The following is a 27,229-nucleotide window of genomic DNA, read 5'->3' as shown; positions in this document are numbered from 1 at the left end:
TATTTGAATGTCTTAGAATTAACAGCAAATATGTATATGCTCATCTTTACAAGATTTTTTGTTAATATTTGATGCTGCTTCTTTTCCATACTTATCACAAGTTGGCTATATCTTCAGTAGACAGTCTTGGAAAGTTATAGAGGATTAAAAAATTACCTTGTCATAATGGTAACAAGTTGGCTGGTCCTCAGAGGGCCTGAAGCTTGATGCCTATAGGAACTTGTAAGAGTTATATTTTCCTGGCACGTCCTTAGAGACTTGAACCCCCTGCACAGCACTCTGTGACATCAGACTAAAATTTAAGTAAAAGGTATGTTGGAATGTGTTGGTGTTGTGTGTATGTATTTAAGGGCTATCACTTTTGCAGATTGTGATTAACTTTGCCTTGTACACATTTTTTATTTATTCTTTATATTATTACATATATACAAGTTGTCTTCCTCAGTGCAATATAATCTCCAAGAGGGCTTGTTTCACATGTTTTTTCTTCTTTGTATCCACTATATCTTGTGCTTAATAGTAGGTGCTTAAGTAATAAGTACTTTAAAAATTGTGTATTGATTACTTCTTACTTTTTGCTGGTTAATAAGTTGATGGCATAGCTTTTTGTAGCTAAAATATCTCCCTCACCCCCAACCCTCTGCAGACCTTGACTCCCTTCAACATTGCTGTCTTTTTCCTTGTTGATCTTCTTAGATTACATTACAGTAGTAAAATATTGTTAAGGACAAACAAAATCCAGGCATGAACTTTGATTTCAGATTGATGTTGAAATTTAGGAAATAGAGATTCTTCATGAAATTCAAAAATAGATTGATTGTTTAAAAAAAAAATTGTTTTTCTTTAAATCTGACCTCTAGGTCTGATCCTACGTTTTGTGTAAGTCACTCAATGGAATGTGTCCCAACTCTCTCAAGAAATTATGTGCTATGGGGCTTTTGCCAACTTTTCATCTCCTGAATTTTTAACTGATAGAGAACTGGAGCGGGGGCGGGGGGGGGGGGGGGGGGATATTTCCAGTAGGACTCTGATCACCTCTGAGTGATAAAAATGAATACTAATAACACCTGTTTTAGGAATGTATATCAGAGTCAGCTTCAGGATAATGGAGAAATTGATTAACTTAGACTTCAGTTACAATTCTGACTGGAGACACATCAAACACTGAACATATGCAACTTACTTAACACCTTTGAGACCTTGTTTTCCCATCTATCAGATGGAGAGGATAATATACGAACTGTCTCCCTCATTGAATTGTTTTGGGGAAAGTGTTTTGCAAACCTTAAAACAAGATGGAAACTTCAGTTTATTACTATCTTGTTTTATATATTCCAAAGCCACTCCCCCTGAAAAAACCTTTTAGGATTTGACAATAGAACTAAATGATAATTCACTTATGAACGAATACATTATTTTGTTGATCTTATCTATAAGTTTTAATGTATTCCTTTGGAACTTTGACTTCAATGCACGGTTAAAATCAAATGTCCCAAGGGATATCAGAGGTTAGGAGGCATTTACTGCTTTGTACTTCTGTTTAGAGTACCAAAACCAGCATAACTCACTACTGCTTGGCATAGTTCCTGTTTTTTTAAATGCCAATACAATTCATATTGATATCTTTTCTTTGTCACCTTGCTTTTCAAATAGATTCCATCTTCCCTGTAACAAGGAATTTTTTTTAAAAGAGAAAAAAAGCAGTTCAACAAAACCCAACCCACACCTCTTAACATTCTTTAACATCCATAGTCCCACCCCACCTCCACCCCTCCATACACACACTGCTGTAAGGACACTTTTCTGTGTGTCCATGGTCTTTAAAGTTACATGGCATTGTTTCTCATTGTTTCTCTTGTTATTGTTCTTTTCATTAACCTTGCTGTGGCCTTTGTGTATATTGTTTTCTTGGTTCTGTTTACTTATATTTAGATTTACATTTTATTGTATAGTTTCAGATTATCTGAAATTAACATATCAGCACAGCCTACACTGCTTAACTTGTCAAAATTTTATGACAACTAGTTTAATACAACTTGTTCTTTTAAATACACAAATGTTCTTGAATAATCATAATTCACATGAGTTAATTCAATTCGTTGTAACTGTATTTTTAAGTGCCAACTGTGTGTTGGGCACCGGACTTTGGAAGCAAAACTGAAAGTTTCTGCTGTCATCTTCTTCCATAATGTTCTGCAAATGAGGCTGCATTTTTAGACATCTCTTGTATTTTTGACTGCCATAATATTCCCATGGTAGGGAACTTATATCAAAATGGCAATAATTAGAATTAATGTCTTTATTTTTATTCATGTTCAGTTTTCAGTGTAAACTGATGAAGTAAGCACTGCTACAACGTTCTTCTCAGCTTGACCTTTTCTTCTAAGAAGATATTGATTTTGAGCTTTGCTCTATTCAGTCAGTGATCTGAAAGCATATAGATAGCTGACTAAGATAACTCCATATTAGTAACCAGTCATTTTCTGAAAAGATATGGTCAGCTGTGCTTTTTGTGATAATTCAAGTCATTCTGTTTGATGATGTCCAGCTCTCTTCTTGAAAAAATACTTTATTCATGAAATTCACACATGACATTTCTCAGCAGTCTGCAAGCCTTTGGACTTTTTATTCCTGACCTAAATTTTCTGAAATATTTTTTAGAATTCTCTTAGTGTAGTCACCTTGAAGTCACCAGAATATCAAAGTATGATTTCCTTTGAAGACTTCTGTCAAATTCTTAATGGAATTTCATTCTTTATAAAGGTTGTATAATCTAAAATGATCTTTATGGTGATCTGTTTATTTACGTTAATCATGAGTACTTTAGGGTAAGGTGACCAAGTATCCCAAGAAATGATGTTTCTTATTGTGTTAGGGTGCACAATGAAGGTAATTCAGTTCCCTAAGAAGAACTTGTGTACCATCCTCTTATTAAGTAGCAACTTGTCCTAAGTCTTCTAATTCCACCTATAATAGAAAAAGATGGGGATTAGATCTGTGATTTCATTGGTATAGAGATCTTCTGAGGGAGTAAAATTATTCTACCAATGCAGATTAGCTTTTTTTCTGCAAATTACAGACCAAAAGACTGCTGCAGTATTGTCTGGGTCAAATAGTCATTATATGTCAAAGATAGAATTTAAACTCAATGCATTTTTCCATTTAAAATGAGAATGTCAATAGGAATGTGGTTTAATTCCTCCATTAGTATGTTAACTCATTGTCCATCAGACAAATCTTACATTACGAGTCTTGATATGAGTAATTTAAATATTTGAGGATGGTTCCAAAACTTCAGTTCTCAGCATCCTCTGCCTGCTCCACCCCAGCTATACATCTTTTATACTATTAGGAAAACAAAATGGATGGGTCTTCATGGGATTTGAGAATTATTTTGTATTTTTCTATGCCTTGAGTTGGCGTGAGAGTTAATTAAGGAATGGTTAGAGAGTTGGCCTCAGTCAGAAATATCTATGTTCAAACCTGACCTCTGACATACACTGGCAGTTTTAATCTTGAACAAGTCACTCACTTAATCTCTATTATTTTAGGCAATTCTTTGAGGCCTTGAGTTGCGGAGAAGATTGTGGGAGCTTTTATATTGGAAGAAAGAGCTATCTTACTTTGACATCTCTGTATTGGTTAGCCCACAGCAATCTGTCATAAAAATCATATTTTTAAAATGGTTATATGTAGTCTAACATTTGCATATTGCTTTGAGGTTTGCAAAGCATTTTACATATTATTCTTTGATTCTTATAGTAATCCTATGTGTAAAATGCTATAGATATTATTAGGCCCATTTTACTGATTAAGAAATTGAGGATGAACAAGTTTAAGTAACATGCCCATGGTCACACAGCTAATAGCTACATGAGAATGGGATTTTAATTCAAGTATTTCTGATTCTAAATCCAGCTTTTTGCCTACTATCCCATGATCTCTTCCCAATATGCAGTAAGTTCTACTTTGACATCACATCCTCCAAAAAGCCTTCCTTGATTTCACCTTTCTCTTCTCCCCTACTTGATAAGGAATTTTTCCTTCCTTGGATCTCATGTAACACTTTGCACTCAGTTTATAGAGGGTTAAAAGAGAAGTAAGATCCCTGAAGCAATGGTCATCAGTTTTGCATGAGGCTAAGAGACCCAAGGATTAGAAGAACTGAAAAAAGATTACCATATTTGTCAATTAGAAAATTACTAAAAACTGTGACAGAGAAGTTCCTGTAGTATAGCAGGAATAGAAATCAGATTGCAGGTGGTTGAAAATTGAAGAGAAGGTATAGAAAGAAATCTGATAAAAAGTGTTCAGCCTTGAAAAGGAACAAAGAAAAAGAATGAAGTCAAAAGAAAATATGTTTAGGTTTGGAAAAACCTAAGCAAGTGTTTAGGGTTAGTGGGAAGAAGCCGCTGGCAATGGAAAGATTAAAGTTACATGAGAAAAGAAGTTAACTGTTGAAGCAAAGGCACTGGTATAAATAAAGATAAATATAAATAAATAAAGAGTACGAACCAAAAGTCCAATAGACTTGTGATGGAAAGTAGTAGATGGAAAGTAGTGCCATCTATACCCAGAGAGAGAACTGGGGAGACTGAATATGGATCAAAGCATACTAGTGTTTTCACCTTTTGTTGTTGTTTACTTGTTTTTTACTTTCTCTTGTTTTTTCCCTTTTGATCTGATTTTCCTTGTGCACCATGATAAATATGGAAATATGCTTAGAAGAATTGCACATATTTAACCTATAGCTGATTGCTTGCTGTCTTGGGGAGGAGAAAGAAAGGGAGAAACATTTGAAACACAAAGTTTTGCAAGGGCGAAGGTTGTAAACTACCTTTGCATGTATTTGGAAAAATAAAATACTATAGAAAAAAATAAATAAGTAAAAGGAATGCCCCTGGGAGGAAAAAAAGAATATGAGCTAAAAGGGATTTATCATGACTAGAGGGAATAGGGATATTTGTACTTTCTGAGACGGAAGAGAATAAATTCAGGGAACTTCTGTCAAATGGCCTCAATATTCTCAGCAAAGTAGAATGCCAAGTCTGCTGCATGGTAGGTATTGGGGATTTGAGAGGAGACAGGAAGATTTGGAGAAATCCTTATTGGTCATCATAGAAAGTCAGAAAGAGTAGAGATTGCTAAACATCAAATCATAGAACTTTAAAGATGGAAAGAAACAGCAATAATTTAATCCAACCCACTCATTTTACAGATGAGTCAACTGAGAAATGAAGTGGTTTTCCTGTGGTCATAGAAATAGCAAAAGCTGGAAATGGAATGAAAAGCCTTCTAACCCTCAATCTGCCAATTCTTCTTTCTTTCCTTCTTACCCTATATCCTTCCCTTTTCTTCGTTCTTTCCCTCTCTCCTTCCTCTCTTCTTTTTTCTTTGGGAGGAGGGGAGTGAGAAAGATGTAGCAAGGAGAAATTTAAAATATTTTTTAAATTCTTGATAAGAACATGAAAGGAAGCATTCTTTGATGGTCAGTAGATGATGAGATTAGAGTTCCTGGTAGTCAGGGACTTAAATAATGAGGTTAGTGGTAGGCTCAGGGTTCAGAGAACCAAATGAAGAGGTTTGGCTCCCCTCAATTCCCCTAGGATTCGGCGCATGGCAGGGAGTTGGAGGAACCCCCTTCTGGCAGCATAGAGGTCCTTCGTAAAGGAATTTACAACCCAAAAGGCTAGACTGGTAAAAAAGAAGTTTATTATTGGCATTGGGAAGTTAGCCATTGCTAGGCATGAATAGAAAGACTGAATTCCTTGGTGGTAAGGTAAAGTTTCTAGTGGAGGAGTCCTGGCAGAGACATAGAGAATTTCTAGCAGAGAAATCCCGATAGAGAGGTATAAAGTCTTGTTAGGGAAATGGGTGAGGAAGATAAAGAGAGGGTAATGCTGGAAGAGAATGTCTTTTCAGCAGGCAAAGGTTGCTGCTCTGCCAGGGAGAGAAAAATTCCTTGGCATGTTAGGTCCTCTACAAGGACTGAGCCCCAAATTGGCTCATTTTATTTACAAGCTGGGGTTTGCTCTTGATGGGGACTGGTCAGCACAGCTTGAGCTGGAATTAGAATAGAGAGTCTTAGAACTGAATGGGTGTCTGTGGATTAATCCTTACCTTTATGGAGAACTTAATCAGTAGTGAGTGTTATGAAAGGGGGGTGGTCCCCTTCTCTCAGGATAACAGTTGTTTATCCTGTTTCCCTCAGGCAGGGTCCTTTACAGAGGCCAAGATTCAAGGAGACTGTCTCCTTGAGAGAGAAAGTTTTGAGGCCCCCTTGAGTTTCAGGCTCCTCTTATCATTGGGAAATGAATAAGAACGGGCTCCTGCAGAAAACATTCACCTGGAGTCAGCCTCATAATTGACTGTGACTTGACAAATCAGTTAATATTGTATATCTTCTTTTTCCATCTATAAATATAAATAAAATGGCTATCTGTTAACATCTGATTAGCAATAACTGATGCAAAGAAAAAGAATTTAGAAATGAAGATTTTACATAATTTCCAGATATTCCTGTAGTCATCAGGAATAAAATTTCATTTTTAGATTGGTCTGAATGTGTAAATTTAGTTAATTAATATTTGGTAAATAATTTCTGTTTAATTCAAGGCATCATAGAAATCACATGAACCATAATATAGCTATTTTTTCTACTTAATGCCTTTCCTTTTTTTCTCTGGAGTAATTATTTCATCTAACATCCACTTGAAACTTTACAATTATGTGGAGCAAACTGTATGGTATCAAACTGTATGTGAAAGAGTATCTCAAATCTTTACATTTACACATTTGATTCTTTACTCTGGCAGACCAGATAGTGTACAGAAGAATCAAGACCTAGAATTTGAAAGGAATAGAGAAAGATTTGAATTTTTAAAGGTAAGAGCAAAATTTGGTTGTACTTTTTTCCCCACTGTGTGTGGTATTACATGTATATCAAATAGTCAGTTTTGTTTCCCTTTTTTTTTTCTTAGTGGGGGTCCCAGGCTTTTTACAACATGAGGATTATTCCCCCTGGTTCAGGGATTATCCACCAGGTGAATTTAGAATACTTGGCAAGAGTGGTATTTGATCAGAATGGGTACTACTATCCAGACAGCCTGGTGGGCACTGATTCACATACCACGATGATCGATGGTTTGGGTGTTCTGGGTTGGGGTAAGTACACTTTCAGGTTCTTAGCCTGCTACTTACTAGTTTGAAAATAATAACACCAAGAGTTCTTGATGCTTCCTATTCTGGGGTTATGGTCTATAGATCTCACTGACCCTAATATTACCTTCTCTCTTGTCAGACAGTATATATGTGTGACCTTCTCTTTGTCTGGACAGTATGTATGTATGACCTTCTCTGTCTGGGCTTGGTAATAGTGCTGTCTTATCTTTCAAGGATGAAAATAAAGACAATCTTATTGGTGGCACAAAAGCTATGATTTAAGTTTTTCAGTTGTGTACAGGTGAACTTGTCTTGATTCATTCACAGTAGTTCTACCTGGGTCCTCTCTGTGATAAGTAAGATATCTAGCTTAGAGATGCAGGCTATAGCTGTGTGTTGTCAAGGAAATTATCATGTAGAAAGACTAAACATAGGAGCTTGGTTTCAGTATACTGTTCTAACCAAAGCCTGAGTTGCTTTTCTCTTAGTGTTTTGATTGAGCAGCCATGGTGTAGTCCATAGAGAGCTAATCTCAAAGCCAGGAAAATGTGGGTTCAGGTTCTTCTGATACCCACTGTCTGTGAGATGAACAAGGCACTAAATTCTTTGTGCTTTGGGCATTTCTTTAAGGTGATATGGTGCTGATCTGAATTAGTAGAGGAGTTCTCATTCTAGAATTCCCTATGTGAATAAAATCACAGATCTAGTCCCTAGACCTATCTTATTTCAACAACTATTGCATCCCTGCTGGAAGATACTGTAAATAATATTGAAGAATACTATAAAGAATTTATTTTCTTTGTGGTGACAATTGACTGTCTCTCTTCTTATCCTATTTAAATATTAACTATATTAAGTCATTTATTTCAGGTGTGGGTGGAATAGAAGCAGAAGCTGTGATGCTAGGACAACCAATTAGCATGGTGCTTCCTCAAGTGTTTGGTTACAAACTTCAGGGCAATCCTGATCCTCTGGTAACTTCTACAGATATAGTGCTGACAATCACCAAGGTAACTGTGTGCTTTCATTTTATAATTTTCAGAATATAGTAATGATAAACGGTATTATGCTGTTGGCTGAAAAAAATAAAAATTAGATCCTTTAAAAAATAATAGGAATCATGGACATAGAATTGGAGAATATTCTGGGGATAAACAGTTAAATTTCAGGTTGCTGGCATTACTGAATTTTTTTAGAGAAACAGCAATAGTTTTCTGAGGTTGGTATAAATCTTTTAGAGTAGATTGGCATGGATCAGTAATTTCAGAGGTGTAAGCACCTCCCAATGTGGAGACTCCTCTCTCTTCCCTCCCCCAAACAGACTAATAATTTAGCTACAATTTAGACACTTTGAGTTGCCTTAGGTAATGAGGGTGATAAAGTGATTTGCCCATAGACACAATGTCTGTGTCAGATTCAGGACTTGACTTCAGTTTATGACTCCATGGCTGACCTGCAAGCCACTACATCTCTGTATCTCTTGGCTATGGATTACTCTTCCATTTTTAACAAAATAACCTTAGGCAAAGACAAATTTATATAAATTATTCTTATGTAGATACAGTTGAGGAGGGAACTGATGTAATGAAAAGAACCACCACTTTGGCTATGCTACATTAAGATAAAGACCTTGAATGGCAAGGTCTTAGTCACTTATTAGGGAATTCTATAGGTATACTAAAATGAATCACAGTGTTGTGGGGGGTTTTTTGTTTGTTTGTTTTTTGCCAGATCTATTTCTTTTCTGGTTTCAGTTTTGTAATAATTTTTTTTTTTTTTTGAAGTCTTGGAAATAAGCCAGTCATCTATCTATTCAGAACAAGTAAAAATTTATTCTGAATGAACAAAATTTAATTCATTTTTGCTACTACAATAATTTTCTCAAGGAAGGGTGTAATCTGGTTTAATTTCTTTTAAAATACTGTATTTGTATTTGTATTTTTATTTATAGGGTTTACCTTCAAGTCTGGTTTATGAGAACATAATTTTTTTTGTCTTACCCACAGGCACATGAATATGTACTGGCATTGCTGTGCTTTTACATATTTAATATAGGATTCAAAAAATCTCATGCTTCTCATTTCTGTTGTTAGCACCTTCGCCAGGTTGGTGTAGTGGGCAAATTTGTTGAGTTCTTTGGACCAGGGGTAGCCCAGCTGTCCATTGCTGACCGAGCCACCATTGCCAACATGTGTCCAGAATATGGTGCAACTGCTGCATTTTTCCCAGTGGATGAAATTAGTATCAAGTACCTCATCCAAACAGGTAAATAGGAAGTAAAAGATCTTTTTAGAAAGTAAATACTCAGCTTAATAAAGCATGGGGAACCCCTGTTTCATAAACCCATGCTTGTAGTAATGTCTCAGCTTCTTTTATAAGTATGTGACTATCGAAGCTTCCTTTTTTCTTCATGTTTATTCACATGTATTGTGAATAATAGTACAGTATTGAAATATTGAGGAGGTAAGAGATAAAAGCAATGTTTTCTAAAATTTGGGAAATTACTTGGAATCAGTGAATATTGTTTTGAAAGGATGTTTACCAAAAACTATTTTGACTTCAAAAATTAAAGTAAAAATAATAATTTCTATAATGTTTAACCTACATTGTTTTGATGTTACCAGGACCTCAAAAGACTGTGAAATTTTTGCCCTTTCATTGGCTCCCTCCCTCTTGACTTCTTTGACTTTCTTCGAGATTCAGTTCAAATCTCATCTTCAACAAGAAATCTTTCCTTATCTTCTCCCTCCACCAACAAGCCAACATTGTTTCCACCCACCTCTTACTTATACCACAAATCTCTTAACATGTATGTACTTGTTTGTATTTTGCTCTTCCCATTAGAAAGTGACTTCTATTTCTTTGTATTTCTTGGCTCAGCACAGTACCTGGTACATAGTAAACATTTAATAAATGCTTGTTGATTAACTGGTTTATTGAAGAAAACTGTCAATTAAATCATCTAAGCTACAGCTTTATATTTATTGATGAAGTCAGATATACACAATCTTTGGTTAGGACACATTAAATGTTACCTTTAATTCCTTAAAATTTCCCTTTAGGCCGTGATGAAAAAATAGTTAAGAATATTCAGAAGTACCTTCAAAGTGTAGGAATGTTCAGAGACTTCAGTGATTCATCTCAAGACCCAAATTTTACCCAGGTATGAAAACAATTGTCTTTGAATGGAACTTCAAGGAGTTTGATTCATATTATTTCTTTTTCTCCCTGGTATATATGTAAGACATTAAATAGTGACTATAGAATAACTTTAGGAAAATAAAGGGTACAAAGATTTTAAAAGAAAAGCTTAAGTCAGCTATAAATGTCTCTGGATAAAATAGTGAGAGTGACAGTGGAGTTTTACATGGAAAATTGTGGCATGTCTTTTGAAAATGAACATATTTTTAATATATTTAACATGTACTGGACTACTTGCCATAGGGGGGGAGGGACGAGGGGAGAGGAGGGGAAAATTTGGAACAGAAGATTTTGCAAGGGTCAGTGTTGAAAAATTACCCATGCATGTGTTTTGTAAATAAAAAGCTTTAATATGTATATATATATTTTTAAATGAACATATTGCTTTCTTTTAAGAATCACTGACTTTACATAGTCCTTCATCCACGTAAGGAGTAAGGAAGAGGCAGATGGTTTCATATAAACAAGGTGGAAGTTCAAGGAATTTTTTTTGATGTAAGGAAATTTATTGACAGAAGACAATAGATTGCAAGGGAAGTAACCTCAAAGGGCATTAAGGAGAAGTAATTAGAACAGGGATGAGATGTAAGGAGGAGTTATTTTAAAGAGTGGACCTCACATCATTATGCCAAAGAGAAGAGGTGAAAGCAGAAGGGATGAAGAGAAATGAAAATTTATAATTGTTTGATCTGCTCGAAAAAAAAAGTTTTTCTTTTCTTCCTCATCCTTGCCTTCTCCTACTGTTACAGTTTAAAACCACACCTTTCCAGCAGTCAGGGATTAATAGTAGCATACAAATGCAGACATTGTTTGGTTTCATGTGAAATCTTGGCAAGAGACTGAGGTGAATAATAGTATAGCTTGTCCCATGAGCAGAATTCCAGGAATTCCTCACTGAACATCCAAAGAAAATGTCCAATTCAGCAAGGTCTTCAATCATCCCTTTCAGTTCACCTTGTGCTACTATTGAGAGAAGAGGAATAGTTTTGTGTATCATTTCAGTGGGTTTATTTCATTCTCCAAAGTAAAAGAAGAAAACTAAGCTATTTTAGATCCTCCTGAAAAGAAAGGATGTGATATCCTGCCTTATCCTATCTTCAAGAACTGTTTGGGAAATCACATATTTAAATATTTTCAAGATTTCCATTGCTTTTGAAAATTTTACAAAGTTAATAATTTGCTTCTTTGTTGATATAGTAGTAAATCCTTGAGTTCTTTTGAGCAGATTGTGGAATTAGATTTGAAAACTGTGGTACCTTGCTGCAGTGGACCCAAAAGACCTCAAGATAAAGTAGCAATATCTGAAATGAAGAAAGACTTTGAGAGCTGCCTGGGAGCCAAGGTAAGAGGGCCCTTGATGGCATGTTTCTGCATGATTGGTATTCAATATTTCTCATTGAATTGACCCTATAACTTGTATCAAATAGGCTGTACTATTTTTTCAAATCATTGAATTCTGACTAGAAAGGATCTTAGAGGTCCATCATGTCTATTATGCTTATTTTACCGAAGTCTACAGAAGGTTACTTGTCTGAGATTCCACAGCTATTAATGAAATAGTTCAGTTCTTTGGTTCCAAACTTAGTACTTTTCCAGTTGTACCATGCTTTAATTTCTGTTTTGCTTTTCTAATTGGAGATGATTAATTGTCCAATAGTTCACTTATGACAAAACCATGTATCAGTATTTCCCCAGTAATGAAAATATTTCAGAAATCAGATTACCATGTGTAAAACAAATAATGCTCTTTCTTCTAACTTCCCTGTTTCTGTCCAGAGCACTTTGATCCATAGTCACCCATATTTGCAGCATCAGTAAACCTTAATTTCCACCTCTCCTGTTCATCCCTTCATATCTAATCAATTGTCAAGTCTTGTTGCTTCTACTTCCACAATAAATTTTACATCCATCCCCTTCTTTCCTCTCATGTGGCCACAACCCTAATTCAGACTCTCTATTCTCTTGCTTTGAATATTGAAATAAGTTCCTGCTTAGATTTCCATTCCCACTTTCTCTCCTTTCCAGTTCATCCTTCACACAACTACCTAATGATATTTTGAAAGTATATGTCAGACTATATCAGTTCCTTGCTCTAGTAGGCTCAAGTCTAGTCAATGAATATTTATTTATTAAGACACCATGCTATAAAGACTGGAGTGACAAAGCACACCATCTAATGGGAGAGCCAAAAAAGATCTATATAGGATAAACTGAAAGAGGATCAGGAAAGTCTTCTTGTAAAAGGTAGGTTTCTACCTGGAACTTAAAGCAAGTCAGAAAGCCAGGAGATAGAGAGGAGCAGTAAAAATTCCAGGCATAGAACATGGCCAATGAAAATGGCTACAAACTGGAGAAGACCAGTATCACTAGATCAGAAAGTGTGTGAAGTGTGGAATAAATTGAAAAAGACTGGAAAGATATGGAAGGATCAGGTTATGAAGGGATTTAAAAGACCAGAGGATGTTCTCTTTGATTCTAGTGATAATAAGGAACCACTGGAGTTTCCTCTTGCCTTTCTAATAAAATTGAAACTTTTGTGTTCAGTTTTGAAGGCCCTTCACATTCTGGTTCCACCTTTATTTTTTAAGATCCTAGAACATTTCTCTCCTTTAAGCACTCTGTAATCCAAATAAACTGGCCTATTTTCTGCTCCCCTGTACTTGGTATAGGATTATATATAGGATATAGATTATAAGCTTCTTGAGAGCAGGAACCATTTCATTTTTGTCTTTGGATCTCTAGCACCTAGTATAGTTCTTGGCATATAGTACTTCTAGTATTCTGTCTTAAAGAATATATAAATCTGATTTCATTGGTATAGCTAATTTCCAGTGAGGAAACTTCCTCTATCAATGCAATTCTGGACCTTTGCTTTTCCATTTTTAGTCACAGTCAAAAAAAAAAAAAAGCTCTGAGTGGTTAAGGCCAGAATCATGTGGCCAGTTTGTATTAGAATTCATGCTTCAAATCATGTCTTCTGATGTCCAGTATTTCAAATTACCTATTTAAAGGAGAAACATCCAGAGGGCTGATAATGAAGAATTCAATCATAATAGAAAGGAGATGGACTAATATGCAGAATGAGACACACATTTTTTTGATATAACTAATGTGGAAATTTAGTTTGATTAACTATGCTTATGTATTATAAAGGCTTTGTATTTTTCCCCAGTTGGGAGAGAGGAGAGAACAGAAAAATGAGGGTAGAAAAAATGCTTGATAATTTTTTTCCCCCAAAGATAAAACTAATAATTAAAAAAAAAAGGGGGGGGGGAGAATTGATATAAGTACTTAGATGAATGAAATCAAATATCAAACCCAGTTATCACATATATGGAAATACAAACTCCTTTTAGTAGATCACTCATACTATTTAAAACAACTGTGTCTATATTTTGATTCCTACAATTTTTTTAGAATTGTGACACTGAATATTTATTTGTGGCATCTCTGTCTTCAAAAAAGTGCTCTATGGTATATTTTCTTAAATAGAACTTAATTGGGGAAAGGAGTACTTTTTGGGTTTTGTGAGGAAGGAACTGACTATAGAATCAGTATCACCTCTTATGATAAAGGGAGATACCAGACATTATGAGGTTTGGTAGGAAACAAATTATCTTTCCCAATCTATATTTATTTCAGACACAAACACTTTTACAATTGTTAGTAATATGGAGACTTTAAACTAACTCTAGTTATATTGGCCTGTTCTACAAAAGGGTTGTTTTGTTATGCAATCTCAAATAAACTTTCCCTGAAGCAAGGCAATGCTTTTATACCTCTGTAATTGACTATTATTTCATTCACCCCAGTGGATTTTCCAAACCTTTTCATCATTTCTTAGATCTTTCACACATGCCCCACACTCCCACCTTTACTGAAAAAATTAGGTGCAGTCACCAAGAGCTTTTTCCTTTTCCTTTCTTTCTCAACTGACATTTCCCAGATGCCTTCTGCCACTATTGCCTCATACCTCTATCTCACATAAGATGTCTCCTCCATGCCACGGTTAACCCTTCTCCATGAATATAATGGTTTCCATTCCATTCCATCCCATTTTCTCCAGAAGATTGTGTTGGGCCCATTCTCTCATTTATCCTAATCTCTCCCTGTCAACTGGCTGTTTCCTTGCTGCCTACAAATATACCACTGTCTTCCCCAAACTAAAAAAAACTCTTATGTAATCCATCTATTCCTACTGATGTGGGTCTAGTGGTAAAGAGTTGAGGTGTGAGAATCCCCTCTGATCGATGCACAGGTCCAATGTGAAAGAATTTGGGAACCCAAAAAATGTGAATGGCAAAAGGGATTTTTATTGGCACTGAGAAGCCAGCATTGCTAAGAAGACAGACTCCTCGGAGCAAGAAATCCTGTCAGAGAAATAACAAAGGTTATCCCTGAGAAGAGAATGTCTTCACAATGGGCAAGAATCCTGGTAGTTAGCTGTGCCAAGAAGAGGGGTCCCTTGGCAAAGCATAATCCTACTTTGGACTTCTGCAGAGATTTGGAGTTCAAAATTGTCTTTTTTTATTGGTGGTCTGGGGCTAGGTTCCAGTTGAAAAGAGAATCAGTGCCCCCAGGCCTAGGTACTTATCTTGGAGTTTCAAGCCACTCAATAGTGGATCTGGACCAGATCTCCAACTGAATAAAATCATTTTGAAGGCTTTTTCCCAGAGCCTGGAATTTAAGAGGATCCGGGCTACCCCCAAAACATCAATGGAGGGTGATTTGACCAAGATCTCCAATTAAATGAAGCCCCTTGGCTTCATTAACTTGGAAAAGGCTTGTCTGGGACTTTTCTAAGACCCCAAATCTCCCTTCTTTTATAGATTAAAGGGGATACAGTTTCAGAGCTCACCCCCATCATCTTCTTTACCAAGTCTATGGTCTTTTCTCAAACCTTATTCTTCTTTACTTCTCTGTAGCCTCTGACACTGTCAATCACTGTCTTCTTGATTCTCTTTTCTCTTTTTTTTTTTTTTTTTTTTTTTTTTTTTTTTGGACAATACTTTGAGCTGGTTCTCTTTTTGCCTGATCACTCCTTTTCAGTCTCCTATGCTGGATCTTCATCCCACATATGCTATTTGTAGGTATCTCACAGAAGTCTGTCCTGGGCCCTCTTCTCTTGTTCCTTTGTACTATTTCATTTGTGGATCTCATTGGGAACTATGGATTCAATTATCATCTCTGTGCTGATGATTCTCAAGTCTTTTTATTCAGTCCAAATCTTTCTTCAGACCTCTAGTCTTTCATCTCCAACTGTCCTATTGGATAACTTAAACTATATTATCTGGTAGACATTTTAAATTCAACATATCCAAAATTGAATTTCTCATTTTACCATCTAAATTACATTTCTGTTCAGGATACCACCATTCTCCCAATGACCAAGATTCAAAACCTGGATGTCATCCTTAAATATTCTCTCTCTCTCTCTCTCTCTCTCTCTCTCTGTGTGTGTGTGTCTGTCTGTCTGTCTCTCTAATTTTCATAACCTGTCTCCTCCCATCTTTCTAGTCTTTTTACACCTTACAATTTTTTTTATTCCCACATAACTTTCAATCTAGCGATACTTATGCTAGTCCTTGCACAAGATATTCCATTTTCCAAATGTGGGTATTTTCTATAGCTGTCTCCAATGACTACAATGTACTCCCTCCTTATCTCTGCTCCTGGCTTCTTTCAAGTCCCAGCTAAATTTCCAGTTTATACAGAAAGCCTTTCCCAATCTCTGTTAATCCCCTTTTGTTGATTATCTTCGATTTATCCTATATGTAACGTGTTTGTATATAATTCTTTGCATGTTGCCTCTTCCATTACATTGTGAACTCCTTAAGCCTATCTTTTACCATTCTCTGTATTTCTAGCACTAACGTGCCTGGCACATAATGACCACTTAATAAATGCCCATTTACTGACTGACTGGTAAATCCATGGGACATCAGTGTTAATAAAAGATTCTACTATATTTGTTTAGACTATTTTAACCCATTAAATATATCTTCCATCATGTGGAATTGGAATGTGTATTGACCAGTGATTTCACTAGCATGAAATTTCCTGGAGAAGAAACTTCCTCTACCAATGGAAGTTGGTACCTTCTCTGTTACTTATAATCTTTGAGAGTTGCCAGGTGCACTGAAAGATTAAAGCACTTGCCCAAGTCATAAGTCAAATTAATAAGTAACTATTAGGTTCCTTGTAAGCACAGGCACTGTTTAATGCTAGGGATAAAAAGGAAGATAAGAAATAGTCTCTGCCCTCAAGGAGGTGGATAGTCTAAAGGGCAAAAAAAACATACATAAGGGGATCAATTAAAGATAATAGGAGGGATGGCATAACAAAGGAAGGCTGGCCAGCAAGTTGTCAGTGGTACCTTTTGATGCCAGGTCTTCATTAGTTTCAAAGCCAAAATAAAAGTATCCAAAAGTATAATCATTCATGCATTATTGATTCAAATTAAGCAAAATACATTCCTTTTGAAAAAAAAAAGTCAATATCAGTTTCAATAACTTTAGTTTGAGTCAGGTATTTATAAACATGTACAATAACATAATTTGATGATTTCAGCTTTTTCCACTGTTAATCTTGGGAAGAGAAGAAACAATTTTTAGTCATCTCAAGAGTCATGAAAAGCAGAGTTGGCTTCAGGCTTCCCAAGTACCTTTTATAAAAAATTAAAGGAAGAAAGTCAAGATTTGCTTTTAAATTATTATTATCATTGTGTTATAACTGAAGTATTCCTATTTATGCACAAATACATTTAGAAAAGTAGGTATCATTTCCAATGTGATTAAATTTAAAATCTATTTTTTCTGTTCCTCTCCTTAGCAAGGATTTAAAGGATTCCAGGTATCTCCAGAACATCATGAAGATCATAAAATTTTTATTTATGATAATAGTGAATTTACATTGTCCCATGGCTCTGTCGTTATTGCTGCCATCACCAGCTGTACCAACACTAGTAACCCTTCAGTGATGTTAGGGGCAGGTAAGAGATTCTTCTGTTCAAAGATGCTATATAAATTTGTAGAAGGCTGCCTTTTATTCTGAAGTCATTTGTTTATCTACTACAATTCTGTGAGGTACAGTTATATAAGATTTATAAGGATTTTCAACCGTAGTACACCTACAATCTTATGTGAGTTTGAAAAAACACTGGTAAGATACTGATGTTAATAAGTATTTTCTGTGATTAAATTAATTAAAGGATAGAGAGGCAATTCTCTTTGGAAGATTTGAACCAGAAAGAATTTCTGCCATATGAAATTCACTGATAAAGCTTTAGAACCAAGAAAGTAGAAAGCTTTTGTTCAGATAAACTGACAGTCATTAACCATTCAGTCTAACCAAGACCTACAAAGCATCTGTCCTGTAGGAGGCTGGAAATAGACAGAAATGTAAAAACAAAACAAAACAAACAATTTTTCACTCTTGCATTTATGCAGATTAACAAATACAGGACAATTTAAGTGGGTACAAAACAGGAATAATTTGAGAGAATTAGGAAAGGCATCTCTTTTATCTATCAGGTGGTATTTGAACTTGAAGGTTTCTAAAAGACAGAAGCAAGTATGTGAGAAAGGAATATGTTGGCAGGTACTGTGGACAGGTTGTGCTAAAGCACTGAGATAGGAGATGAAATGCCAGTATGGAGAAGCAACAAATAGACTGATTAGGCTCATTTGGAGCATATTCAATTCTACTTTGCTCATAGATTACAACATTTTCTCTGATGCCATGCTGGGTGTCCTGTGCCTGTATTTCTCATGTCACAGCATTCAATTCCAGAGCTTTTCAGAGAGACCTTGAGAATGTCTTTGTCTCACTTTTTCTGACTACACTGTAAAGTGCTTACCTTGTGTGAGTTATTTCCAAAACAGTCTTTTAGGCAAGTGTTTATGTTTGGCATTTAAACAAAATTGCCAGCCCATAGGAGTAGTTATCTCTACTGTAGAATTTGAATGTTTGGCAGATTAGTCTGAGAAATGACCTCAGTGTCTGCTATCTGGTGATTCTTCCTAAGACAATCAGATGAAGGGTTTCAGTTTCCTGGTATGGTGCTGATAAACTATCCAGGTTTCACAGACATACAACAATGAAGTCAGCAAAAGGGCTCTGTAGACCTTCAGTGTCGTAGGCAGTCTAATACTACTCTTCTCCCAGAGCCTTTCAAACATTGAGGCAACCAAACACCAGAAGCATTCCCCGAATATGTCCTATACCCCTGTGAAGGGGGGGCTTTAAATGTCAATCCATGTTTTACCATAATGGCAATTAGTAGCCACTAATAATTGTAGATCAGGGCAGTGGTATGGTCAAACTTGTTGAAATTAGTTTGATAATTGTGTAAAGGACAGATTAGAGAAGGACAAGTTACAGAAGATGCTCAGATAGCATTTTGTGTGGTTTTCAAATTAAATTCTGTCAGTTTATTTTTCTTAGGGTTTTTTATTTTTGGAGGGGGCGGGGTAAAGAGTGGTATTTTCTTTCACAACATGAATAAAATGGAAATATGTTTTGCATGATTGCAAATGTATAATGGATATCAAATTGCTTGCCTTCTCAATGAGGGAAGAAAGGACAGAAAGAGAATTTGAAACTCAAAATTTTTAAATGAATATTTTATATAAAACTGGCAGAAATTTTTTAAAATTTAAATTCTGATGCGCTTACATGAAATTTAAACGTTATAGTATCTTGAATCCTTTGGCTCTTATATGTTTAACTTTCCATGTTTTTCCCTATTAGCAAAGGTAGCTAAGAATTGATTACATCTTAAGGAAATTTAACCTGGTTTATTTGACTTATTGGGAATACAAAATCCCAGAGAGGAACATAGTGTTGTATGTCTGTGGGAATGTACCTTGTCTTCAGTGTACCATAATAAATAATCCCTTTGCTTAGATGCTTCTATAGGAACTACAGTGGTGGTTTTGTCTGGATAATAACAAAAAAATAGCTATTATATTGTATATTTATATTTATATATCTATATCCATTTAACACTTTAAAGTTTCCATGGTATTTTATATCCTGTCTCATTTCATCCTTCCTAACAACCTTGTGAGAATGGTGCTATTATTATCCCCACTTTACAGATGAGGAAACTGAGATTGAGCACTTAAATAATTTGCCAAGTGTCACACAAACTAGTAACTGTCAAAGGGGGAAAACTCAGGTCTTCTTGACTCCAAGTTCAATATTCTAGCTTGTTAGCTGCCCCTATTATAATAATGATAATGATGGATTCAGTCATTTTTTGTTACTATCTTTGCTCTTGGAAGACTGGATATAGCTGAAATATATGAGGACTTCAAAAAAGCCCAAATCCTCAGTTTTTACCTCTTTCCTCAACCAACCCTTCCAGGAGTTCATGATTTCCACATCTACAAAATGGGATGGTATATAAGTAGACTGTATAAAGACTAAAAGGTCTTTGCAAAAAGAATAGCAAACTAAAAGGGGAAATTCACTATCTTGGATGAGCCCCAAAATGAATAACCACACTTTAAATGATTGAAAGTTGATATCTTACACAGACAATCTGCACTTTATACAGACATGGTGTCTTCCTCTCTTTTTCTTCCTCCCTTCCTTCATTGGCCTTTTGTTCCCCAATTCAGAACAAGTGGACCATGATCTGGAGTTGAACAATCATGTGAAAGAAACCATAGAGGTCATACAATCTAACCTTGTTGTTTTAGAAATAGAGGGGAGGACCACACTAGGTGTGGCCCAGTTAACTTACTTGTCCATGGTTGCACAAGTAGTGACAGGCAAGATTTTGACCCTTGTTCTTTGTCTATAGTACACCAATCCAGTGACCATTCCAGAACTACCTTATTTTATGTTTATCTAAGTCCCTAGTACATTAGAATATCAGCTCTGTCCTTCCCCCTTGTCTGTTGCTGCTGCTAACTAGATTTTAATAATAATCATGATGATAAAAGTTTGGAAATAGTGGCTTATGCTTATAGAAAAATTTTAGAATGTTTTTATTCACTCAAATACATGTAAAAATAATTTTCAATCTAAATTAAAACATTTTATAAAACCTCATTTTACCCTTAAAAAATAGTCCATTAGGTAAACCAAATATTAAACCCAATTTTACAAATAAATACTCACTGAAACTGTGAAAGGCTAAGTGCTTTGCCCAAAGCAACATCATTTGCAGTTTGAAGAAGGAGGTGCTTTGCCCCTGACTTCATTCTGCTAGTAATGAAACTAAGAATGGGATAAAAGGTCACAAAGCTATGCAGTATCAGAGCTGAGGCTTGAACCTAGTTCTGACTCTCAAGGACAGCTTTCCACCACCTAAAGTCATATCTACTTTAAAAAATTGTTTTCTTTCTTAAGAAAAAAAAGTAGGGAAGCATTTCAGACAAATGAAACTTGTTTTCTAATTTGATATGGAAACCACTTAAAGATCTTTACAAAAACAAAAAACCTTTATTTCTCTTTTCTGTTTGTATTACTACTTGGCTCAATGCTGGAGCAAAATTCAACTAAGAATGCCTAGCATCTGATTTAGGGCTTCAAGGGAGGTCCAAAGCACAACCTGGTCTATTGTGCAACAGCTGATCAAGTAGTTAATATTTAGATTAACAATTTTAATAATGTGATGGACATTTTCTTCACTTAAAAAAAAAAATCCCCTTAGTTCCTAGAGTAGGGCAACAAGTCAAACAAAATTGAGGAAAAAGTGATCCATCACGAGGCTAAATAATTCATATGGCCTTAAATCAATTCATTATAGAGAAGATCACAAATGAAGTTAGGAAAGCTTTTTTTTTCCTCCTGAAGTGTTTCCATAGGATTGTTGTTCTAAGAATTGATTTAGTTGTCAGTTAAGTCCTTTTTATCAGGAGCATCTCTAGATTGATTTGAAAGGAATGTCATTGTTTCAGTCTTCACACACAGAAGGAGACCTAGGTTTAAATCCAGGTTGTACCTCTTACTAAATGCATAAATGAGCAAAGGATTCCACCCCTCTAAGTTCAAAGGATTATAAATTTATGATCTGCCAAATGGAATTTATTACATTAAAGATTTAAAGTTAGAAGGAACTTCAGAGATCATCTAATACAACCCCCTCATTTTATCAATAAGGAGTCAATCTTGTGTCCTTCCCAAGTCTTCCGGGAATCTTTAGATTATTCAAATAGTTCATCAATCACCTCTACAAAAAAAAATATTTTTTTTTTGGTTTGTAATTCTTCCAGAACAAGAAACTTGAATTTATTTTGAGATGCTAGTTAATGTCTTCTGTGTGATTCCATTTCTTTATTACTCTGCTTTTTTGGTCATTTCTAGTCTAAAGATTATTTTCCTTGACAATGAAGATGAAGTAAAAAAGCATTGTGTAGTTTTATTTTTTCTCAATAATCCATTAACATCATTCATCTCATGAAGGTGCCCTATGTTTTTCTTATTCCTCTTCTTCAAACGTACCTTTAAATGTTTTTTTTTTAATTACCTTTAGTATTTTTTGCAAGCCACACCTCATTCTTAGTATAAACCTCTTTGATTCCATTCTTAGTCCATATTTTTCTATAAGTCACACAAACACAAACAAATATGAAATATTTATGTTAGTAATTAGTAATAGGAAGCTAAATGATGCAGTGGATGTACCAGTCCTGAATTTAAGAGGAGCTGAGTTCAAATTTGACCTCAATCACTTCCTAGCTGTGTGACTTTGGGAAAGTCATTTACATTTAGCTGAACATCTGTCAGGTTTGCAATCTTCATTCCAGTGCTAATTCTAGTGTCTATGAAAAATCACTTTCTTGCAAGAAAGAAATTATAACATCTTTCTTCAGTCTAATTGCTAAATAAAATCAGAAGACAAAATTAAACATAAGAATGGATGTTAAACTTATGATTTTATCTGCATGGGGAATACCCAAATGAGAAAACACTTCTACCAAGTGCAGGTTGGTTGGCATCTTCTCTGCAAACTTATATTCTTGGATAGCAAAAGCATTGAGAAAATATATGACTTGCCCAGAGTTTCATGGCCATTATCTATGGGACTTGATCCTATGTTGTCCTGACTTGAAGACCAGCTCTATGCATTATGCCATGTTGTTTCTCCCCCTCTCCCTAAAAAAAAATAAAATAAATAAAATGAAACTAAACAACTATATACTATTTAAAATTTTTTGCTGAGCCAGTTAGGGTCAAATGACTTACCCAGGGTCACACAGCTAGGAAGTGTTAAGTGTCTGAGACCAGATTTGAACTCAGGTCCTCCTGACTTCAGGGCTGGTGCTCTTTCCACTGCACCACCTAGCTGCCCCAACAACTACATACTTTTAAAAAATAAGACATTTGAATGAGTTTCTGTAAAGCTCATTCAGTGCCCGTGGTATACAAGTTACTTCAGTTTTTTGGTGATCTGAATCTTCATTAAGCATAAATTCTGTAAAAGAATTATTAATTATTAAAACTCAGTCGCACTTTGGAATAGATATTATGAAGGTAATCTCTTCCCTCCTGCTGACATAAATAATTCAAAGTTAATTTTGTATAGATTTGCCTATGGATTGATGTTTTACTTTAATGTAACATGTCAGAACATTTAAAAAGAGGAATATGTATAGGAATATTTTTCTCCCCTATGGTTAAGGGAAGAATTCTTACCTAAGAAAGTTAACCAAAAATTCAATTATATGAATTTGAAAACTTTTACACAAATAAAGTCAGGGTAGCTAGGATAAAAAGGGGGAAAGTATCTATTGGGGAAAAGGTCTTTGTGTCATATTTCTGATAGCATCTGATATGCAAAATATAATGATTACCATAAATATATAAGGCCCAAAGCCATCTCCAAATGGATAGGTAGCTGAAAGCTATAGATACTCCTCAAAAAAAAAGTAGTTATGGAACTACTAGAAAATATATTTTAAAAAATTATTCCAAGTCATAACATTTTAAAGTTTTTCCTCATCAGGTGGGAAAATAAAGATGGAAAGATGGAAATACTTTATGTTGTAGAGGCTGGGGGAAGGTAGACATACTAATAAACTGATGATGGGGCTGCAAATTGTTCCAACCTCTTTAGAAAGCAAAGAGAGCAATATACATGTTGTAGGGGTATTTGTAGCACTTTTTGTGGAGCAAAGAAATGAGAGGAGATACCTATTGGTTAAGAAATGGCTAGATAGTGGTATATTAATGATTGGACTACAATGAATTGATGTAGGAAGAAATAAGCAGAACAAATATATAGAAAAAATATATATGTAATGAGTGTACAGCAATGTAAATGGGAAAGAATAGTAATATCAAGCTAGACACTGTAAAATAAAAACATTAATATGTGATGATAATGACCTAAGAAACAAGAAAGAGTTGAGGAAATTTTTTACTTCCACTCTTTCATCAAATTGGCAAGGAACTAGGAATATGGAAGGCTGTTGTATGCTTCTGATATGTTGGTTTTCTAAACTGTTTCTCTCCTCTTTTAAAATCTTTGTTGTAAAGGATAGTTCCCTGACAAAAAGGAATGTGATGTTTTAAAAAAGAAAAGAAAGAAAGAAATACAGTGAAAAGAAAAATTGGAGAAATTGTCCTGGCAGAGATGCTTCAATAGGATAAGAAACCAATTTCTCCAGATAAATCAGGAGAATCCAAGGGGAAAAAATATTTTTGTTGGGACATTGTTTATCAGATGAATCAAGAAGCCATGAACCTTTCTGTTTTGCTGTTCACAGGATTATTGGCAAAAAAAGCTGTTGAAGCTGGTCTCAAAGTGAAACCTTACATTAAAACTAGTTTATCCCCTGGAAGTGGGGTAGTCACCTATTATCTAAGGGAAAGTGGAGTTATGCCTTATCTGTCTAAGCTTGGGTAAGAGAAAATTTTGTTGTTATTCTCATTTCTCTTTATTTGTGGTCACTTTTCCTTTCCCATATATCCAGTTAACAATATCACCTTAAGACATCATTTTCCTTTGCGGAACTTACTTTAAAATTCCTCATCCTCATAGTTTTATTCAACAAATCTTAATAATAAAAAAATCAATCCCAACTTCATCGAAACTTAGCACATAAATTTTCCATTTAATATCTAATCATTAACATTTATTTTGTGTTTTAAGGTTTCTAAAACACTTTACATATACATATCATTAAATCCTCACAACGTTTCTCTATTGAGGTAAGTGCTATCATTATCCTCATATTGGCAGCTAAGTTTCACAGTGGATAGAACACTATTCCTTGAATCAAGAAGATCTGTGGTCTCAGACACTTATTAACTCTGTGACCCTGGGCATATCATTTAACCCCCGTTTGATTCCATTTCCTTATGTTAGAATAGAGGTACTAATTGCACATACTTCCCAGGATGGTTAAATAATTGTAAAGTACTTAACATTGTACTTTGTACAAAATAACTGCTATGTAAATTTTACATATTATTACTGTTACCATTATACAGATGAGTAAACTAAAACTAAAAATTTAGGCCACTCACTATCAGAGATATTTTAAAAAAGGATTTGGATTTAGGTCTTTGTGACTCCAAGAATAGCATTCTATCTTAGCTGCCTATTTACTACTTATTTTAAAGAAAGTATAGATCAAATGTTTTTACCTATAACCTCTTTTATAATTTATAATTAAAAATTTTTCATTCTTTCTATTTTGTCAGTCTATTCAATGACCTCTGTTTATTGAAAGAACATGCAATTTGTATACTTATTAGGTGTGGTGTTTATAGGACTAAGTCCCATTAACAACAGCAAATTTCATCATTACTTAAGGCTTACTTAAATCTTAATTTTTCTGACCCCCTAGGTTTGATGTTGTGGGGTATGGCTGTATGACCTGCATTGGTAATAGTGGGCCCTTACCTGACCCAGTGGTGGAAGCAATTACAAAGGTAATTATAGAGACACTCAATTCAACATACTTAAGTCATACCTCAGAGGCCATCTAGTCTAACCATCTCACAGATAGCGCTGTTTGCATTACAAGAGATAGATATGCTTTATATATGCATGCTTATCTTGGGAAAAAGGCTAGACAGTAGATATACTATTTAAAAGGAAATTGCCACTTAGAAACAGGAATTAAAGGAATAAGTACAGGAAAGGAGCTATTAGACGTCTAAATAGCAAAAATATTTTCCCTTCTGTTTTTTTACACACAAAACAAGACTGATTCCAAAGGCAAGGGTCTAGTCCAATTTAACAAACTCTTCTCCCTGACTGAATCTGCCTTTCCTCTGAAAAAATTAATTGGTAAATGATCCTCTGCTACTATTAAACACTTGGTTCTAAACATAAAGCCCTATTTTGCTTCTTTACCAAAAGAACATTCCTAATTTATTCCCTCATCCACTTGAAAAATCCTTTCATTTCCCTTTTATAGGTGCCTTCACCATTCAGCCAGTCTTTTTTTTTTTTAGGTCCCTTCTAACTTTATTTATTTATTGAATTTTCAATAGCATTTTCTTTTTCCAAGTACACGTAAAGATACTTTCAATATTCTGTTTTTGTAAGACTTTGTATTCCAAATTTTTCTTCCTCCTTCCTTTACCTCCCTACTCCCCAAGACAACAAGCAATCTGATAAAGAGTAAACTTGTGCAATTCTTTTAAGTATATTTCCATATTTTTTATATTGTGCAAAAAAAAACAGACCAAAAAGGAAAAAAACCACAAGAAGGAGGGGGAGGGGAGAGATAAAAATGCTATGCTTCAGTCCACATTTAATCTCCATAATTTTCTCTCTAAATGAGGGTGGTATTTTCCATCCCATATCTATTGGAATTACCTTGAGTCACTGCATTGTTGAAAAGAACCAAGTCCATCACAGTTGATTATCACATAAATTTGTTGTTTCTATGTACAATGTTCTCTTGGTTCTGCTCACTTCATTAATTATCAGTTTGTGCAAATTTTTTCAGGATTTTCTGAAGTCAGCCTGCTCATTATTTCTTATAGAACAATAACATTACATTACATTCATATACCATAACTTACTCAGTCATTCCCCAACTGATGAATATCCACTCAGTTTCCAGTTCCTTGCCACTACAAAAAAGGCAGCCAAAGTCTTTAATGAATTCTTCACCCCAATTCAGCAAATACCACAGCCCTGGATCTTATTTACTTTCTTTCATCTGGATCATTTGGGGTTTCATAGACCCTTCTGGCTTTCACCATTTAATTCTGAATTTATTGACTGAACAGTACTATACATGACATTATGGAGTAGAGAAAAACATTTGTAAAGGTATCCTTCCTTCAGAAAGCTTACTACCTAAGGAACACCATGGCCACCAGAAAGTACACTTGAGAAAAATTCTGGATCTTGGGTTATTGACTTTGGGCCAAGTTATTTAACTTTTCAGTTTCCTCATCTATAAAATGGAGATGATGAAACTATGACATTTTTATACTGATTCACAAAATTTATTTTAAGACCAAAATTGATTTCTTTGCCATTCTTGGAACAAAATTCTTACTAGTTGGATGTGGATCTCCTCACCAATTAATTTATGGCTGAATTTATAGGAAAAATGTCTGTGCGTTACCTACCTAATGATGAAATGGACAATCATGATGGGTTCTAGGGCTTATTCAGGGAAATTGAGTATTAAATTTGTAATTTGGTCACTAGTGAAAAATGAACTCAGTAGTCTTATGAAAATGAAGTTACATCAAATATGGGCTTGTTTCAGGTGCAGTTGTGATTTCCAGTTTGGAGAAATACTATATTTCCCTATGTTGAACCATAAAATATTAATCACGAGCCATTTCTCTATAAAATAGCTGACATAGCATGTTAAATTTTGCAAATCCCTTTGTTATCATTATTTCATTTGCACCTCACAGTAATTCTGGGAGG

At 34.9% G+C, this 27,229-nt stretch overlaps 1 protein-coding gene across 3 annotated transcripts in view; it reads left to right on the top strand.

Annotated features, from left to right (window-relative positions):
• The window catches only part of ACO1 (aconitase 1), an 89,161-nt gene that overhangs the window by 41,141 nt on the left and 20,791 nt on the right, over positions 1-27,229 (top strand). For all 3 annotated transcript variants that reach the window (XM_031943207.1, XM_031943218.1, XM_003761403.4), the window contains exons 5-13: positions 6,816-6,885; positions 6,981-7,164; positions 8,032-8,171; positions 9,255-9,426; positions 10,224-10,324; positions 11,588-11,704; positions 17,194-17,353; positions 24,087-24,222; positions 25,173-25,257. In XM_031943207.1, the coding sequence (XP_031799067.1) occupies positions 6,816-6,885; positions 6,981-7,164; positions 8,032-8,171; positions 9,255-9,426; positions 10,224-10,324; positions 11,588-11,704; positions 17,194-17,353; positions 24,087-24,222; positions 25,173-25,257 (1,165 nt within the window). The remainder of the gene's footprint in view (positions 1-6,815; positions 6,886-6,980; positions 7,165-8,031; positions 8,172-9,254; positions 9,427-10,223; positions 10,325-11,587; positions 11,705-17,193; positions 17,354-24,086; positions 24,223-25,172; positions 25,258-27,229) is intronic.

The sequence above is a fragment of the Sarcophilus harrisii genome, chromosome 1 (genome assembly GCF_902635505.1).
Source record: "Sarcophilus harrisii chromosome 1, mSarHar1.11, whole genome shotgun sequence".
Classification (NCBI taxonomy): Eukaryota; Metazoa; Chordata; class Mammalia; order Dasyuromorphia; family Dasyuridae; genus Sarcophilus; species Sarcophilus harrisii.
The sequence above is the reverse complement of the archived record's forward strand: the minus strand, read 5'-3'. Positions and strand labels throughout refer to the sequence as shown.